Source organism: Chlamydotis macqueenii, chromosome 2 (assembly GCF_036417535.1).
Source record: "Chlamydotis macqueenii isolate bChlMac1 chromosome 2, bChlMac1.mat, whole genome shotgun sequence".
Taxonomy (NCBI): Eukaryota; Metazoa; Chordata; class Aves; order Otidiformes; family Otididae; genus Chlamydotis; species Chlamydotis macqueenii.
Window position 1 is genome coordinate 35131027 of NC_141557.1, and position 18988 is coordinate 35150014.

Genomic DNA, 18988 nt, shown 5'->3' on the forward strand with positions numbered 1-18988 from the left:
TTAATGTACATGGTTGCAGTGGCCTGCAGTGGCCACAAAGCGGCTCCTGTCTCCCCCGAGGAGTGGGATGTACCCTACGATGAAATACAGCAGCTCTGCTTCAGGCAGTACTGGAGATGCACTGGGCATCGTCACTGAAAATTTAAAGGAAGCATAACACTGGTTTCTAGCCCTGAGATGTGGCCAAACATCCCCCAAGGTCTTCCCCCACAGCATATCCACCAGCACCTTCAAAATGCATGCTCCTTTACTTCTCCATCTCTTGCAAGAAAGTCTATTGTCATTCAATTGTCATATTTTTTTTATTATTGGAAGACTTGATCTACAAGCTTAAAAAATATGTGCAAAGATTTTTCCTTGTGCTGTAACAACAACAACAAAAAATTAACACCAATGAACAGTGCAGAATATAAGGGCTTGAGGTGGATGTCTGTCTTGGCGTTTGTGCTGTCAATCCTAACGTGTAAATATATTTAGCTTAAAACACTTTTAATTTATTTTTGCAACAGTAAAATCAACACTGATACATTCAGTTACACTTCCACTTAAGAAGCCAGAAATCTTACTCCAGCCTGGAAAAAAAAAAGCTGGCAATGGAAGACTGTATCAGATTCCAGTTCATTTGGATTTTTGAAAGCAAACTGTTATTTTATTGGAATTCAAGAAGCAAGGGGCAAGCGAATGCCAGGAGTATTGCAACCCACCCATTGCATAGTATCACATGGGACACAACGAAAAAAGGGAAATGTCATCCCTGATAACGGAGCAGTGAGGAACTGCACCCACTGCACACCCCCTTATCGCTGGAGAAGTGGCACTGTAGGGGGGCTGCCCGAAAAGCCTTGCGCTTTGTAAATGCCAAAACAAGCCTGAAACACTTAGATAGGCAGGAGCGATGAGAAGTGACAGAAGGCCTTTTCAGAGAAGGAAGAGAACAAAACGGCTGGAAAAGACATCCCCAGCATGTGCGAGAGTAAGTGTGGGTTAGGGCTAAGTACGTGTGCTGTGGAAAATGCAGGTGGGAAAGCAAAGGCATTGGGGAGATATTTAGATACCAGGCTGATTGTAATTAAAATCTGTACCTGGGTTTTTTTGTTTTGGTTTGGGTTTGGTTTTTTTTGGGGGGGGGTACGACACAGGATTCTAAAAGTCGGGGAGGGAGGGAAGAAGGGCGTTTTCTACCAGGGGCAGGTAGAGAATCGCTTTGCATTTTTATATTTTATTTTCTTTCCCTTGTTTCTAACTCATCTCCCCCATTTTTAGCTCGCCCCAGCCACCCGAGGCCGTTACTCCCCCCGGGCACGCCCGAAGCCCCCAGGACACAGGTGAGGGGGGCCCGGCCGGGGTGCCGGGGTGCCCCTGTCCCTCCCCCCAGCCCGGTGCGGGGGCGGGGGGTGTGCGCGGAGCGGGGCCAGGCGGCAGGGACGGGTTTGCGCCTGGTTGCGGGGCCGCCGGGCAGCGACGGGTCCCCTCCGCCCCCTAAAAAAAGCCTCCTCGCGCTCCGCCGGCAGCCGGACCGGGGGAAGCGGCGGCCCCACGGCGGAGGTAAGGGGGGGGGCGGTGGGGCGGCCCGGGGGCGGGGGGAGACGGTGGCGGGGAACGAAAGGGAGCAGAGGAAGCGGCGGGTGGGCGCTGTGCGGTGATGTCGGGCAGCCTTTTGCCAACCGAGCAACCGGGCGGAGCGAACCCTGCAGAGCCGCCCGGGCCCGGGCCCACGCGTGACCCCAGCGCCGCCCGTCACCTGCGAGGGCAGGACCGCGGCTTCTTCCTCTCAGCGTTTCCTCCTGGATCGCCTCGGTCGTCTTCGTGCGGGCGGCTGGAGACGGGGATATAGATGCGGGGATGCGGTTGCAGGGATGCGGCTTCTCCGCCGTGCGCGGCGGTGGGGAGCGGAACCACACCGCTCAGCCCGGGGAGGGCAGGCGCCTGTCCTGGCCTGGAAACCACGCCTGTCAGGAACATTTCCTACATCTTGGGAGCCTTGCTGTGCCAGGGCGAACCTCCAGCCTCCCTGCGTCTGTCTCTGTTTTCAGCGTGGCCTCTGGAAGCGGCACCGGTTTTCGCTATTTCGGTGCGGCCCTTTGCGGTTCTGTGTCCTGAGCCCCTCGTCCTGCAGAAGAGCCGTGCCCGCCGGTAACTCACAGGTCAGCCCAGCTCCAGTTGCAGGCACTGCTGCTCTGGCTGAAGTCACTAGTGGGCACACGCTGCTCTGAGTGAAGTCGGCATAGAGTTTCATTTTTCCCCGGGTAGTTTATGGTCTCAGACTTTTGTGAGTCGCTGTGTGGATACGAAAGATACAGGAATGCCAGGGTCATGATTTTGTGACTGTCATGTTCGGTACATTTTGAAATATCAAGTTCAACTAGCAACATTTTTCAAGTTGCTTTTGAACAGTTATGAATAGCTGGCTCTTATTATGAATTAACAGATCAACATCAACTGATAATTATTATATTTATGTCACATAGCAGGTTTTCTTTTTTCCTTCTTCCATTTTTCCTCTTTATTTTTTTTTTTTCTATTTCCCCATATGTTAACTTGGTTATTTTTGTAAGTTGCAAAACTAGTTTCTACACCCTAACTGTAAGGGATCACTTGTTTCTGTGGAGAGAAGATGATTAATTTCTTTGCTAAATGTATGTCTGGACCTCTCTCTTAAGCACGTTTTATTTAAGTGAAAGAATGATTGGAGCAAGATAAGGCAGTGTTCAGTTCTTGACGGAGAACATAAGTGGATTTCTAAGTGAAAACCTCTGTGTCTGTTCCACCAGACTTCTTTTGAAGTGCATGACAGGTCCAAAACATGAAACACAAGAGGAAAAAGTTGATCTTAAGTTTTAAAGGTGACCTCTGTAGGTTTGAATAAGTCCACTTGTGCTGTCAAAACGTTATTGTAACAGTATAATGGATTTCAAAGTGGTTTAGCTGATTCATAACCTTCATTTTGCCTTTTGTGAAAATAGACCTGAGCTATTTTTAGTGTTTCTCTTATCCACACTACATCAGGATGAGGAGCCTGTGTAAACAGATGAAAGCGATTGTTTTGTTCTGCATCGTATTGTGGGATGGATTGTGTGACGTTCTGAAAAGTTAACAGCTGGATTCGCCCACCCCTGTATTAATTTTATTCACTGGCCTCCAGTCCCTGCTGAGAACATTGCTGGTAACACAATGCAAGCTGTTGATCCTCATCCTTAGGGAACTGGTATTTAAAACCACTCTGGAAGACATCTGCAGATGACAAAGAAAATGAGTTTGGTGACTGAAGCGTGCTGTTGGAGCATGCTAAACTGCGAAGGGTTGCCTGGCCTATTTTTCTGTTCTGTGCTAAGAAGAGGTGTAGCACAGTGTTAGGACAGCCTGACCACTCTGTCTTTGACAATAGGCAAAGCACACAGGTGGGTTCCTGCGTTCAGCTGCTGCCTGACAGACTGGCATCAGCCCTAACCTTTGTATTCACCATGCTCCCAGCGAACTATTTCATTCAGTCTCTTTCTGTAACCAAACCTAAGTTTGCTGATGAAATGTAAACATCACAATATTTTTTTTGCCTTAGTAATAAAAAAACCCCAAATCTATTTTTTCTGAAATGCACCTTTTAATGGAGAAAATAATCGTATGATCTCAGAGTCTTGCTACCTGTTTTCTTAGACGGATGTGTGTAACAGGACCAGGGATAAAGGGTTTGTACCACAGCAGAGACTACATTTTTAAAATTTTTTTGTTCTGAATCCTATCCATAATTCACTGTCCGGCATTACCTACAGCAGGTCATAGCGGATGGTTGGTAGAAGATGTGCTTGTATGTCTTAGAATATTAGTTTAATGGATCTGGGTTGTTCTAATGGGGAGTCAACTACAGAATCAAAGCTCGGAGGTTTGGTTCCTATGTATGTTAAAGACTGAGACTACAGTACCAGGGTTCCTGCATGGGGGAATCTTGAAGTACATCTTTAGAGCTGCAAAAAAAAAAAAAAGAAATTTTACTTTGAATAATCAGGAAAACATACATCAGTTCACTTGAGGAAATGGAAGTAATGAAAGGTCCTACCATTTGCAGAATACCCCAGACCGAGATTTTAGGCTCCAGTGGGCATGTTTGCTAAGGAAATACATAAAAAGCTTAAGAGTGAACCTTTTGTTTTCTTTGGGGTAATTATTTCTCATGGTACCTTTTCTCCAGATACAACAATGTTTGTGCACCACCTAGTCTTCCTTGTCACAGTTTGCTGAAAAAAAAGAAGAGACTGCAATCTTTTTTTTTTAAGGAAGACTTTTTAATGGGAGCACCACTTACTCCTTAAATGCTGGCACCTATTTGAGTGCTAAAACCAGTATTGAAAAAAAAAGGTTGCCTAACTTTTTTGGTCCTGCTTAAACTTACTCACACAAGTAGGTCACATTGAGTAGGCCATATGTGAGTAGGTCACATTGACTTACTCACACAGGTAAAATTAGGTATGTCTGCTCATTTTTTTCCCAATGTGCTTGTAAATTTTTACTGGGTTGCTCAAGGAATGTGTTTAAAGAAAACGCTAAATTGAGACACTGCGTGGCTGTGTAAATTTTGAAGTTTTAAGCATAGAAAGAGCAACAAAAAATACAGAAAAAGGACATGCAGCTGGCACTGGATATAGGCCTGATACTGCTGGGGAAAGGAGAGAAGCCATCCCACAGGTGATGGGATGCAGTCCGTGCCCCACTGTGCCAGCTGAAGGCTGCATTTTCTTTAGGCTTCACACTGTAACCCTGCCCTGACAACACCTGTAAAAGCTGTTATGTTGATCCACAAATCCACATGCAAAATGCATGAGACCTGTTTTCCAAAGCACCTTAAAAACTCTGTGTGGGGCAATGTGAGGCCTCGATGCTGCAAGATGTGGCATCAGTCCTGTGTATGGCAGTAGTATTCGCAAATACATAGAAAGTCTCAAGAAGCTTGTAGTACAACCGTGTCTTAGCTGAAGATCTTGCAAGAGTTAAGAGCTGCCGTACTTGATTCAGTGGTTTTATTTTCCCTTTCTCCCTGTGTATCGGTATTTCTATGTGTGGACGTACGTGTGTGTATATGTATGTATACATCTAAAGAAAGGGAGTATAAAAATTGGATAGGTTCTTTATCTTTCACAGAATTATTTAGATTAGCAGGAATGGACTATGTAGCTCTTCATTTTTTCATCTGTGGCCTGAATCTTACCAGTGAAAATGTTCTCACTTTCCAAATCACGTGAACCCCCAAGCACTGATGCTGCCCATGCCAGCAGAAGAGGCAGCTCCTGCACGAGGGCAGCAGTCGCTGTGCTGGCTCGTCCCACCATCCGTGAGACGTGCTCCAGCTCGGGCTGGGACAGAGAAGGAAGGGTCTGCTCCCACCCAAACCAAATAAGTTTGTTGTTTCTGGATATATTGCATGCTCTATGACAGATTTTTAAGCCCTTGCCAAGAGTTGAATTCCTGTGCTCGATTAAAGAACACTTGCTCTAATTAATAATTAACAGCATAAAATTGCTGCTGTTTATGAATTACAAAAGTTGAGGAGGAAGGTGCACAGTGGATAATTTGTGTTGTTTATACTGTAGTCTCTATGTTCCTGTTTAGAAAGGCCAGTTTGGGTCAGGGTATGTAAAACTTCATGTGAGCAGAGTTCTTTGAGTGCTGAGTTTCACAGCATTAAATCACTGGAGGGGCTGAATCCATCCCAGGCTTTGGGCACCATTTGAAGTATTTACACTGAGTGAGAACAGCTTCAGTTATGGATAACTGAAACCAGTTATGCATCATTATATTTAATCCAAAAATAAAGAAAACAATGTAGAGGAATTAGAAGACAGCGTGTGAACAGGATACTTGAGTAATCAGCACTAAGGATGATGTCCTTTTGCAAATAATGGTGGCCATATACCTTTGCTCTGGCGCTGGGATAGTTGTAGAGGTAACTCACAGTCTGATGGCGGTGAAACAGAGCTTTGCAGGGGCAGGTACCCATCTGCTCTGTTCTGCTGCAGTGAGGCCTTTCTGTTCTTCCGGAGCTAGTTCAGATACTTTTGTGCGCTTGTAGCCCTGGGCTGTGTAGTTTTAGCCCAGTTTGCCAACTGCGTGCTGATTAACAACTGAAAACAGCTTGCCTATGCTTTCTGCTGCTGCTAGAGAGGGGTCTGGTTCACTCATCCAATGTATCACGGTAGACCTATTCATACTTTGATATCATTACAGGTTCTGCTCCCTATGCATTGTTTGATGGACAACAAATTATATATGGATGGGGGAAGTAAGGGGAGGAGATATACAGAGGGATAGCTTGACGTACAGTGCTCCTGATTCATGCTGAGATCTATTCTCTGATGTACTTAATTGGAAGCTGATGGCTTTGTTTTAACGTAGCAAGAAAACCTGCCAGAGCAGGCAGCATCTTTCCAAATAAGCATAGGTTGGGCCACCCACAAAATCATACTTTCTCTCACCTCTTCATTGATTCTTGGACCACCTGAAGTAGCAGAATTGACATAAATTACTATTTGTCATACTTCAAAGACTGACAAACTGGATCTGGTAATTGACCTGCTGTAAATTGTACATTGGGGAATGGGCAGACGCACAGTTAGAGCCCAGCCCTCCAGTGTATAAGGCTGATGGATAATTTGGTAAATCAGGCTTGGTCTCAGATTGTGTTCTCTAGCCCAACTGAAACTAGGAAATGGCAGAAACAAGATTAGAACTTGAGATATTTGGATTTTTAATTTTTTTTTTTTGTTGGGTTTTTTAGTGTAAATCTCCTGCCTTGGCTTGCATAAAAATCCTTCCAAATGCAAGTTGAAGGTTGTCATCAGAGAGGGTTGCAATTTACTGTTTGGAAACAGCCTGCTGTGGGAGGTGGGAACTTCCACACCCTCCAGTGGCAGAAGTGGAAAGGCTGCTTCAATAAATGGATTTGGTGGTAACAGCAAGTCATCTACAATCAGCAAGAATCAGACTTTTTCTCTGTCCAGAGACCACCCACATGTGGGTCTAGCTCTTGGGCTCAGTGGTATTACTGTAATTCAATCACAGCTGCTTCTGCTACCATTAATGCAAAATAAGGAACAACACAGAAACACTCACTGTGGCAGTGTAAGTGTAAATACTAAGTAGTATTTGCATCCAGTATTACCCTTTTCTCCTTAGATGTATATTCAGACTGCAAAACCAAGCTCTCTTTAAAGAAATGCCTTGTTCAAAAATACGATATGGCTGTTTCTTGGGGAGGCACCCCCCTATTTTCCCCACAGCAGCAGCCCAGTGATCAATCCCAAGTGATGCGCAGGTGTGGAAAGAAGCATTTGGTTGTGCAGCAGTATTTTCCAGCTGTCCTTCATAATTTGGAAAGACTAACAAGCTGGTGGGAAGTGTAATGTCAGAGAGTAAATCTTTAACAGCATTATCCAGGGGATTTTTGTTAAAAGCCAAAACTGAGAAATTAAGGGGAAAAGATTCTGGTTGTGTGACATGATTTCCTCAGAGAGTGTGTCAGTGCAGTGACCCCACATGTAGAAGCTGGTGCGGTCAGCAATTTTACCTGCACTGTATCCGTGCCACCACTGCTGTGAAAAGCTAGTCTCAGGGTGATGCTCCTTCAGAAACTGCCCTGGTAGTGGTGAAAACAGATTTTTTTTTTTTTAAAGAATGGATAACTTATTGCAGTAATAATCAGTGTGAGCAGGCATGAGTATATTTAATATCATCTGCTGGAGGAAGAAACGGTGGTAGTAAGTCTAATCTTTCTTCAGAGCCACACAGTGCAGCATTATTAAGTTCGTTTGGTAGAGATGATACATTCCCTACAGTGAATGGTCATGATTGCAAATGTGAGGCCCTGCTTCCCTCGCATCCCCACTGGCCCCTCCGTTCACGTCAACAGGAGCTTTGGGCAAAGATCAGAGGGAGTCTTTGACCTCCGTGCTGTTCTTAAGCCAAAGGTTGGTCAGGACAAAATGGCATGTGATCCAGTCAGTGGCTCCCAGCCTGGAAACTAAGGGGACCAAGGCACTGCCTGTGTCTTAGCAGAAAAAATAGTCAAAGACATTATTGCTTCTTAAAAGATACATAAAAATCAATGCAGACTCCAGATAAATCCTAAAACTAATGGTCAGAAGTATTCCCCATCTCCTTAGTGATCAACAGCTCTATATATCAATTGGAAAAGATCTAAAAATTCAGCTGTCTTTAGTGTCCTGGGGAAACTGAAGCCATAACAGTCTTCACAAATTTCTACGAGCTTCAGGAGCATTTAGTTTCTCTTCAGGAAGGTGCCATCCCATCAGGCACACCAGCAATCCAGTTGTCCTCACGATGATGGGAAGGCCGTCATCAACTTCATCATTGACTTCAGCAGACTGACATCGTCAGCAGGTAGATTTCCACCATAGGCAAGTGGAACTCTGAGGGTTTCAAATGATCTGCAGGGCACACCGTGGGCTCTTCACAAATTTACCACAGGTTTTTCTGTTCCCTGGCAGTAGAATGTGTTTGCACCCCTGGTAATTTTAATAGGAACCATTGAGTTGTCACCCATACACTTTCTGTATTCAAAACCTGTGCTTACAGGTGCTTTTTCGAGGCATCACATTATAGATAGTACATTTGTAACTGTTCCCTGCCTTTGCCTCTTCGCCAGCCGGTCGAGTAGTAATGTTTTTCAGGAGCAAATTCTCTGCCTCAGCAGCAGCTGCTTCCCAGGCCACTCAGCTCAAGAGGAGCTGCTTGAGGGCTTTAATAGCATTGTCTTTGACTTCTTATCTGCTTTTGATGATGATGATGAATTTTATTAATTAGGATGATAATAGATCATATTCATTGGACAAGTTGGTTGTTTGTAAAATTAAAAAAATTTACATGCAAACATGTAAATTAATGGACAAACTTCATGCCTGTGAGTAGCTCTGTTGAACTCATTGAAGTGTCTGCAGGTAGCTAGCTACCATGTACTCGGTGTCCCGTACACTAAATTCGCTCTCCTGCTGGTTTACTACATAGAGAAAAACTGTATTTTTCTCTGTGTGTGTGTTTAGAAAAGCAAATTTGTTTTCTCATATTTGGCAATAATAATTCCTCTGGTGATTTCCAACAGCAGCTGACAAAGCAGATGTACTATATTGGAATATAATTTTTAATAGCTAGAAATTGTGTCGGGCATCATTGAAGGAAAGTACCTCTTACATCAGAGTGATGAATGAGTGCCCTATTTATCTATTTGTTGTTAGAAATGACTGTTTATAAAATTAAAGTTCAATTACAATCCTTGAAGAGAAAATACAGAAAAATTGAAAGCAAACAAATAAAATCAGTTAAAAAGAAAATTGTCATAATTAAAAAAAATAAATTTAAATAGAACTAATAAAAAGAAAGTAATAATACTTTATTTTCAAATTATATTTAGTTTTACTCCAGAGTCCTATTTTTAAACTTTCTTACATTTAATTTTTAATGTGTTTTGTATGAAGCAATAATTTTAAAGTCTCTTACACATTTTGATGAATATTACAACTGCAGTTTTTATACAGTTTATGCTTTCATAAAAAACCTGTAAAGTAAATTTGTTGTGACTTTCAGAACAGAACACTAACTTGTTACGCTTGCTGCTGTTGAGAGCTTGTCTTTCCTGCTCCTGCCAGACCATTTTGCTGGGGATATGTGGAACCAATGCAGTGGGGCCACTTGGTTTTCTCACTGCCATTCCACTGAGTTTCACTTTTTAATAACTCACATTTGCCCTATAAAAGCTGAAATATAAAAGTTTTTAAAAATATAGATATGCAGAGTCTTTAGCAGTGATGCCTAGCAGTAGCCCTCTAATAAAAACTTTGAAAATCTGCTGATATGACTGTAGATAAAAGATCACTTTCAAAATGTTCCTTAGACCACTAAATCGGAACAATTTCATTACCAGAGATTTTTTAAAAAATCCCATCATTTGGAAAAATGGCAACTGGGTAATGATTATGTGGAAGTGATGGGGAATCACAGCTGCTGTTACAATACATGTTGACATGATTGTTTTCCTGAAAGAAAAAGCAAAGGATTTTGCTAACTGGCCATGTATGATTGCCTGTTTTAAGATTTCATCATTGAGTGTCTATCTGGCTCGGGTATGTTGTTGTGAAATGGCATCCAGAAGACACTGATAGCCCAAACTTTCCATGAAATCACATCATTGTGTGTCTGGTTGATTACAATTTGTTTCCAGTGTTTGTGAATGTCCATTTCTACTGCAGATGAGTTGAGTGCCTGGGCACCAAAAGAGGAGGCGGTGTCTGCACTCCTGAACTGACATGGGTCTCCTTCTGCCCCCAAAGTCTACAGTTAGTTCATCCACATGAGTGACATGTCCAGTGTATATTTTATTTGAACTACTATAGCTGTAGAAAAAAAAGGAAAAAAAAAGTGCATTTTAAAAATTAATTTTGACAGTGTGTTGCTTCTTAAAACTGTTTGTGTCTTCAGGATATTGACCTGAAAGCATGTCACGAAGCTTTGGATGACTGCTGTCCAAGCCAAGGAGATGATCCGCTGGAACTGCAAGAGGAGGAAGACGTAAATCAAGTAAATGATGAAAAAAAAAAAAAAAGGAAGAAGGGAAAACTGTTAAGAGGAAGTGCGGGAGGACATGCCTCTTATCACTGAGATAAAGAGTAGTGAAAGAAATGGAGTGAATGGTTTTGAAAGGAATATCTATTTCCTCTTTTCATTTGGAGTGTCCCTTGAAGGGCGGGAAAGGAATAGTGACTTCAGACAATACTTTGTGAATGATGCCCTTCTAAAAAATTGCCCTTTCAGTAGAGCTTATGTAGTTGAAATGTTCTAAAGTTTGCAGAAATCACTTGCAACTAACCATTTTTCAGTTTGGATTTATTTTCTCCTTTGTGAAGGTCTTGTGTTTGTGGGCAAGGATTTTTTTTTTTTTGGCCTACGAACACTTGAGAGGTGGATGCTAAATTACACTGCTTTCACCATTTATGTAAAGCTTGATGCTCAGATGTAGAATTACACTTGGGAGATTGGATTGTTCAGGTCGTAACATGTATATTGTAACTAGAAGGCAGAGAAATAATCTTAATGGTGTTAAACTGGAACAGGTGCACTTTGGGTTTTGTTCTTTCTGAGAGCTACAATGAAAAGAGCTTTCAATCTTCTTGAGACCTTCAGAGATCTGAGAACATCAGATCTGGGTTTCTTGCCAGTCCCTCCATTTGCCGCTGCCCTGGCAGCTAGGCTTTGAAAAAATACTAGATTTTTCCACAATGATGGGTAGGTGCAGCCTCAGAGAGGAGGAAAGCTCAGTTCTGCTGTTGTGGGGCAAAGTAGGGATGCTTCTGCCATGGAGTTCTGCTTGTTCTAGCCACATTACATCTCCCATCAGGATGAAGACTTGATGGTAGGGTCAGCAGCAGTGTTTCACAGAGCTGTGCTCTGTTTCCTCTTGGACTTTGATTTTTACCTCCTTTTATGTAAAATAACTGTGCTTTACAAAGCGTTTTTTGTTTCTTCTGTCACAGAGCAACCACAACCATGTAGATTCCCTTCTCTCCTTAGAGGGCTATTTACAGCTTCTCTCATCGCAGATGGAAAACATGCTAGAGGTAAATGAGAAAACACATGTATTGCTAACAGACTGGAATACAGTCAGTGATTACTGGATAATGACTTACTCTGCTTTATCCAGTAAAAAAAAAACCCTACGGAATATTTCTTCAAATCAACATTAGTAAAACTTACCCGAAGACATTAAAGACTCTACTATCCACGTTTTACAGCAGCTGTCATTGGCTCTACTTGGAAAAATTTTCCCCAGTAACTTGTCTGGGATATGGAAGCTACAAAGTCCTGTCTTTCCTGTGACCTGGTGTTCAAAATTGGATGGAGCCGCTGGACAACTTAATTAGTTCAAGAAATAATTCCCCTTCTGAAACCTCATGCCAATTCATATTTATACAGCAGCTTTTGGTATGTCTCTCTAGATCAATACTGAGTTATTTATTAAGCACTAGCAGCTATTAAGCATTTCCGGTGAAAGATTACAGTTGTCATAAATATTGCGTCAAGTGCTTACAAGGATGGTCCCCTCAAGAACAGACCCATCTTCGCTGCCCATCAGGTCAGACAGCCTCAGCAGCAAAACTATTTTATTTTCTTTTGTTATCTTCTGCACTTCTGATATTATTGTTTACTTTCTGGGTGTCCATCTTCACAAGAAATAATTGTTATCTTAATTGGAGTCTCCCTCCTCTCCCGCAGCTCATAGCTGCAATCATTAACCATGAAGCTACTCCCTACATCTGTTTTTTTTTGCAATATGCCAAGGACATCTTACATACGCTTCCCATTGTAGGAGCCTTGCAGGGTCCCTGGTGTTTTCCATATAACCTCATGCCTATCTCTGGAACACGGAGTTTTGGGAATCTCTGGGTTGGATAGTGCCTCTTAGCCCACTCTGTTCACGTTTGGTAATGGATTGCACACTAACAAGGTTCAGAAGTTCATCAGTTTAGTTTCCTCTGTTTTTGTCAGAATTTGAAAGGAATTTGGCTGTAGCCTTATGCAGCTATAACAACATACACATGCATATTTTATTTAAGATTACTAATGCACTGCCATCTTGTGCCAAGCTATCTGTTGAAAATTAATTGCTTGGTTTTTTGCAGGTATCAAGTCTTTACAGTGTAAGGGATTTTTTAAAATAGTTAACTTGCTAAGAATGTGTATTTTCAAGGGTTCTGCCAGCTCTATCTCACAGACTACAGGCAGTCTAGTACATGGTAAAGTCCTAGGAGAAGTAAACCAAGAATTTCTTCTGTTACCTGAGCTTCCAGTAAGCATAGCAGAGAACTTAAGACGTTCTGGTCTTTATGGTACATCATTCCTTCCCCGTGGAAAGTTTTTTACATTGTTTGTTCAATGAACTGCAGCCAGAAAAGTCCTTTCCTGCACCACAGTAGCGATGCTGAGCTATGGAGGAATCATATCATACGCTTCCTACTTGATATATTTACATTCTCAAGTTTTTTGTATCCATGTATTTCCTAACTACTTGTCAGCCAGTACCCTGACACAATCTTGGGCAGTTGCTTTGTACTTCTAGGACCCAGCAACTATAACCCAGGCCCACAAAAGATGAGCCTTAGTGCTATTGCAGCAGTCATCTATTGTCTGAACTTCAGGGCTGAGGGATCATACAGCAGCTTTATTTTTGTAAAGAAAAACGGAGTAGTAATTTAAAGTCAAAAGACATCCACAGAAGGTGTGATCTGGGGGAGATGTTTCCTCCAGACTTATTAGTCGAGGAGCTGAGTTGAAATCTTAACACAATAGACCTCAGTTAAGAAGGAGCCAAGCCAAATCTGGCAGCTCACAGCCCCAAAAGCTTTATGAATTGTGAAAGAAAGGCAGTGAGACTGTAACAGCACAACCTTAACATTCCTGTCCCCCTCCCCTCTTTTCTTACACCTCTGTTCTCACTGGTTACATCCTGCTGGTAAGCTATTTATCTCCTTTACAAGGTTAATTTTCTAATCAGCACCTTGAACCAGCTCACCCTGGAATCAGATGATTGTCAATACCACTACTAGGGAAGGGTCAGGACCGCTGCTCCTCCGAGGGCCTTTTCTTAGACCAGATCAGATGTAACACATAGGCTGTAGTTTGATGTACGCAGAGCAACAGTCCTATTTCTACCTCTCAACGCTGATCAGTCTCTCAGTGTCCTTCGTGAGTCCTCCTCCTCCCATCCCTTCAGTCACTTTTCTTCTGCACCCTTCCCGCTCCCTCTCGCCATATGCCAATGCAGGTTATGCTGTGTACAAATGCGAAAGTATTCAGGATAGGTAGAATGTAACATATAAAATGTTGACTTAATAGATTCAAATAGTGGAATACTAAAAAATAAATTGAGCAAGACTATGTAAGTGAGGGATGTGGAGGCACTCATTTCATAAAAGATCCCATTTCTCCCCCCCCATCATCTTTTAGACAAGTTTACTGGAAGACGTACAAGTTGCTACTTCTAGTAGAGGCCGAGACCCATCATCCTCACACTACAATGCAAGTTTCACCCAGACGCTTTGCCACCGCTTCAGCCCTGATGATGCCACAGTACTAAGAACAGACTACTCCACTCAATCTGATTCTGAAACAAGCCCTTTGGAAAGGCAGGAGTCTTTTCCTCTGTCAAGCTCTAATATCACAAATCCGGAATCACTACTTCATGGGTCAAAGTTGACAGGGCAGTTTTCAGCTACTGACATGAGAAACCTAACACCCCATGATGATCATTTTGATGAAATTAAACTCATGTCTTTGGCTTTGGAGGAAGGCTTTGACCCTATAGAAGTTTCTCAGCTCTTTGAAGAACCTGGCTCAGATTCGGGACTGTCTTTGAATTCAACTCACAGCACCACCTCTTACTCAGTCTGCAGTGAAGGTGCTGTTGGGTACAGCAGTGATGTTAAATCTGTTTCTTTGCATGGCTTAGGAGCTATTGGTGCCCATTGCCAAGAACACACTGAATACAGCAATGTGGAACATCCAGGTGATTCAGAGCGTTCTAGAGAAGCCACACTTCAGCCATTTCTTCAAAGCTACACTTATAATCAGCTGCCAAGTCAAGCAGCATCCACTCCAGAGCATCAGCAGCAGATGCGGATGGAGAAACCAAACAAAGTAAAGGATAAGTGCCATAATTCTACTGGTACAAACCTTAGTAGCGATGAAAGCGGTGCAAAAGCTCTGAGAATACCATTTTCAGTCGACGAAATTGTGAGCATGCCTGTCGACTCTTTCAACACTGTGTTAGCAAAGAACCATCTGACAGATACTCAGGTACTGCTCCTACGTGACATCAGACGAAGAGGAAAAAACAAGGTCGCTGCCCAAAATTGCCGTAAACGGAAACTGAATGCAATTCTTAACTTGGAAGAAGATGTGTGTAATCTTCAGACACAAAAGGAGAGCCTTAAAAAGGAGCACTCGCAGTGTAGCAGATCAATCAGCCAAATGAAGCAAAAGTTGAATAACTTATACTGTGACATTTTCAGTAGATTGAGGGATGACCAAGGTAGAGCTCTTAACCCATGCCAGTACGTCATTCATTGCAGTAGCGATGGCTGTGTTTTCGTAATACCCAAACACTTGGTCAAATCAGAACAGAAACAAGATAACAAAAAAGAGCAGAAACAAAAATAAGATGGCTGCAGATCACTTAAGGTTGGTTCTTTTTTTGTGGGTTTGTTTTTTCTTATAACCTGAACGAATGATAAAGATATCTGCATGAAGACTGGAGGTCAGTGATTACAGCAGTACAAACAGTGAAGACTGCATTTGAGGAAAAAGACTTCAAGTTCACAGTCTGACAAACCCAGCAGACTGTGATGTGTGAGAAAGTTTACCAGCTGAGGAATCTGAATGCAGAAATCTGTTTCATTTTAATTAGAATTAAAGGAGCCGGGCCACCAGTAGAAGCATAATTGTATGGGCCTATGTGGAACTAGAAATTTACTTTCTGGCAATGGGGCAGGGGGAGAACATCAGTGGGAGGAAAAAAAGCAAACTTCAGATCAAAGTTACACACGGAAGAAAAATGTGGTTTAGTCCTGAGTACTTGATTCTTTCATATACAATGTGACTTTATTATTTTTTAGCACTGAAAGAAAAATTGTAGCTCAAGTTCATCTTCACCTTAAATTCACTGTGGATTTCTGTATTTCTAAGAGATATACAGTGCTTTGCATTTGTACAGGAGTTTTGCTTTTCCTAGTTTTCCTTCGAGGAGAGAGGCTCAGGAGGCAATTGTATTTTTCTCACTACTTTCACCATCATAGCTCCAAGCAAACATAAGGTACCAATTAATTTCACACCTCATAGGGTCAATATACGAATAGATTCTGAAAAGTAATTACTGTCTGGTTGAATATTGTCTTACGTTCATCCTCTGCAACCAAATCATTCTCAAGTTTCTTTCATGAAAAGAAGTGATGGTGAATGAGCTCCTGTTCGTTTCTGTGATGTATCACTGATCTATTTACTTCTGTACCTTCCCTTTTCCTCCCATTTGGATACCTTCCTCAAGAAGTACTAAAGAGGTTTTTTTAAGCTTTTGAAAACTGGTATTTCAGAAGGATCTTTTTTTTTTTTTTTAATTTTCCCCAAACCTTTAAAGTAAATAGTAAATTAAAGTATACTAAGTTACTATTTATCCATACATGTGATAATGAGGTGACATTCCACTAGTGGCTTTGAATGAAGAGAAGAGCTTGTGAATTTGATACTTATTTATTTGTGCTACGAAAAAGACAACATTTGTTCACTCACATGCTTATCCACACCACTGTATCCTCTTCTATTTAATAGCTTGAAAAAGATCTGCAAAAAAGATGGCCTAAAAAGCATGTAATGATAAGGAAGGAATGTTAAGAGGCCTTAAGTTTCTAAGATATTGAAATAATTACTAATATTAATAGCTAAATAGCAACAAATACATTTTTATCTTTTATAAACCCCATAAAACTGGTACTAAAAAAGCTTGCTGCTCATGGCATGATGACAGTGTAGCAACTTTATGGTCAGGTATGTTAAAAAAAAAAAAAAAAAAGCACTTGCACCAAACACATGAAAACTACACATTCACGCAACCTCAGTTTAAATGCCAAATGATACTTTTTGAAGAAATAAGCCATGCCATTAGCATGTAAATCATGTTGTTTGCTTGCACTTGTGTTTACAGTAACTGGTAGTATCAAATGGTATTTTCTAAAAAGGAAGCACTGCCTCAGAGTGCAAAATGCACAAAATTACTGATACTGAAATCAGCCATTTCAAACAACTTGCTCTGCATTTTATATTAAAATATTTCTTTAAATATATCTGTGCATCTGTTCTTTTATCGGTTTTGCCACAGCCTCAAACTGCTAGAGGAAATTCATAGTAGAAATTTTCATTAGTGAGGCCCTAGTGCTGTTAGTGAAGCATCACTGTGAAGGATATCTATCCTAACTGGTACTCGCAAGAAATTTATTTAATCGCTAGTTTATGAACTTCAACCAAAACATGCAACAGGTAACAGATACATATGATTAATTACAAACTTTATGTCTAGTTCTAGGAAAAAAGAAAAAGTAGTCCACGGTGGAGTTAGCACGATTGTTGTCTTTTAATTAAATTACATAAGCATTTAAAAGACTATGCATGTAGCTTTTGCAGGACCAGGGCTTTAGGTGTACTTCACAGCCCACATGCACAAATTCTGATAGATATTACATTAGGCTCACACCTGATCAAACCAGAAACCAAAGTAATTCTGGTGTAGCACCTCAGAACATAGTTTCTACAGTCCTATCGTAGGGGGGTACCAGAGGGGAAGACAGAAGAAGAAAGAAGGAAAAAAAAAAAAAAAAGAAAAAAAAAAAAGGCAGCTCCTCCTCCTTCAGTAGCAGAAGTGAGTTCTCACTCTTGTAAAGCCAGCTACTAATGAAGTAAAGCATACACCCATTTGGGTCACGGTTACCATGGTTAAATTTTGGCACATGCTGAAAATACGGAGGCATGTTGGAACTCCTTCAGAGAGCGATCCTGAGGGAAAGCAGTGTACTCCAGCCAGTTCTTATAAACTGAACACATAAGCCCCAACCCCATCCGGTTCCATTACCTGTAAAAATTTGCACATTGGAAAGTAGCATGAACTGCCCTCAGGTAATTCCATTCTTATTATTGTTCAACAACTATTTATTTATTAAGTTTATGCACGAAACTCAACTAGCAACTCTACCCCTGCAAAATCTCTCAAGTGAATTATTAAGTTTGGGTAGACTGTAACAGATACAGACACTGAGCATTAGGTGTGGACGTACTCCACAATTTTCTCAAACCTTCAGCTAACTACCCACCAGACAAAACTGTAGGCAGAATTCAGAAAAATATTGGGTTTTTTTCAATTTTAGTAGACTTCCAGTAAATTTTACCTGAAAACTGTTGATACTTTAAAAAGTGTCTTCCCTTTCTGTGACTAGCCTGTACTAAAAACCAAACAAATAAACAAAAAAAAACAAAAAAAACCACACACCAAAGCACCTGCGCTAACCTTTCTTAGTCTTGGCTATGCCTTACATTTTAATGTCCTTAAACTCTTTATGAAAGCTAGGCTAGACAGACAAGGAAAGAGCAAGTTTTATAGCAAGTTTTCCTCCTAGAGTAAAGGGTTCCTGAAGCTACTTTTAGTATGCTTCATATAATGGCCTTGGATTGTATTTTCTATCTATATATAAAAAGTAGACACTGGTAGGAATCAAGGAGCTACTCAGGAAAACAGCATTGTCACACCAAACTTGTAACTAGAATCTTTGTGAAAGGTGGGGAAACGCCTGACTGAAGTCAATCTTGGCTTCTATTGATAGGATTTTGCTTTCTTTAAAGTTAACGATCTCAGTGTACAAGCCAGGAACTATGCTGTGTAAAAAGACAGGACATCCTATCAAACTTACTCTGGAGGCAGTTGCGAAAAAGCCATTAGGGCTGCACTGTACCTTAATGAATACTTAACACAGAGAAAAGCATCTCTGAAGCAAGAACAATGAAACCACTTTTTAAAGACTAGTTACACTGCTAGAAGATTGCAAAGCTCAGGATTGTAGACTTAGTTGTTGATATAGCAGCAAAAAATTGCAAACACCAATGCGAGAGGTCTCATTAAAATACTGTTCCCATAGCAAAGCAATGAAGTAGTCCGTAGCATTTCAGTGGTAAACTGTGGTTTTGTTACATTAATTGAAGATTATCTGCAAGAGGTTAGAAATGGTCAGATTTAAGGACAGGGAAAATCACTGGGTGGTGGGGATACCCCAAAGCATACAGATTACCCTACCCATTACTGCTGGTAGCAAGACGCATAGGCACCATGGCGCAGCATGAGCCACGATGCCCTTAGAGCCGTACCTCTCCTAGAGAGGCATCCATTAGAAAGAAACAAACA

The 18988-nt window shown here is 41.5% G+C and overlaps 1 protein-coding gene across 3 annotated transcripts; it reads left to right on the forward strand.

The window, feature by feature from the left end:
- The first annotated feature begins 835 nt into the window (after positions 1–835).
- NFE2L3 (NFE2 like bZIP transcription factor 3) lies at positions 836–15532 on the forward strand. 3 transcript variants are annotated; one of them, XM_086742532.1, is made up of 5 exons: positions 836–973; positions 1264–1325; positions 10477–10575; positions 11529–11612; positions 13999–15532. In XM_086742532.1, the coding sequence occupies exons 1-5, from the start codon at positions 964–966 to the stop codon at positions 15208–15210; spliced, it is 1467 nt and encodes a 488-aa protein (XP_086598658.1). In that variant the 5' UTR covers positions 836–963; the 3' UTR covers positions 15211–15532. The 3 variants fall into 3 exon arrangements, with proteins under 3 accessions (XP_086598658.1, XP_086598660.1, XP_086598661.1); XM_086742534.1 differs by lacking the exon at positions 10477–10575; XM_086742535.1 differs by lacking the exon at positions 10477–10575 and having other exon boundaries at positions 855–973; positions 1264–1545.
- The last annotated feature ends 3456 nt before the right edge of the window (positions 15533–18988 follow it).

What these genes read in the sequence shown, in the direction of transcription:
- NFE2L3 (XM_086742532.1), top strand. An exon ending in CCGAAGCCCCCAGGACACAG is followed by an intron (nt 1,326 to 10,476) that starts GTGAGGGGGGCC and finishes TTGTGTCTTCAG; the next exon opens with GATATTGACCTGAAAGCATG. An exon ending in AGATGGAAAACATGCTAGAG is followed by an intron (nt 11,613 to 13,998) that starts GTAAATGAGAAA and finishes ATCATCTTTTAG; the next exon opens with ACAAGTTTACTGGAAGACGT.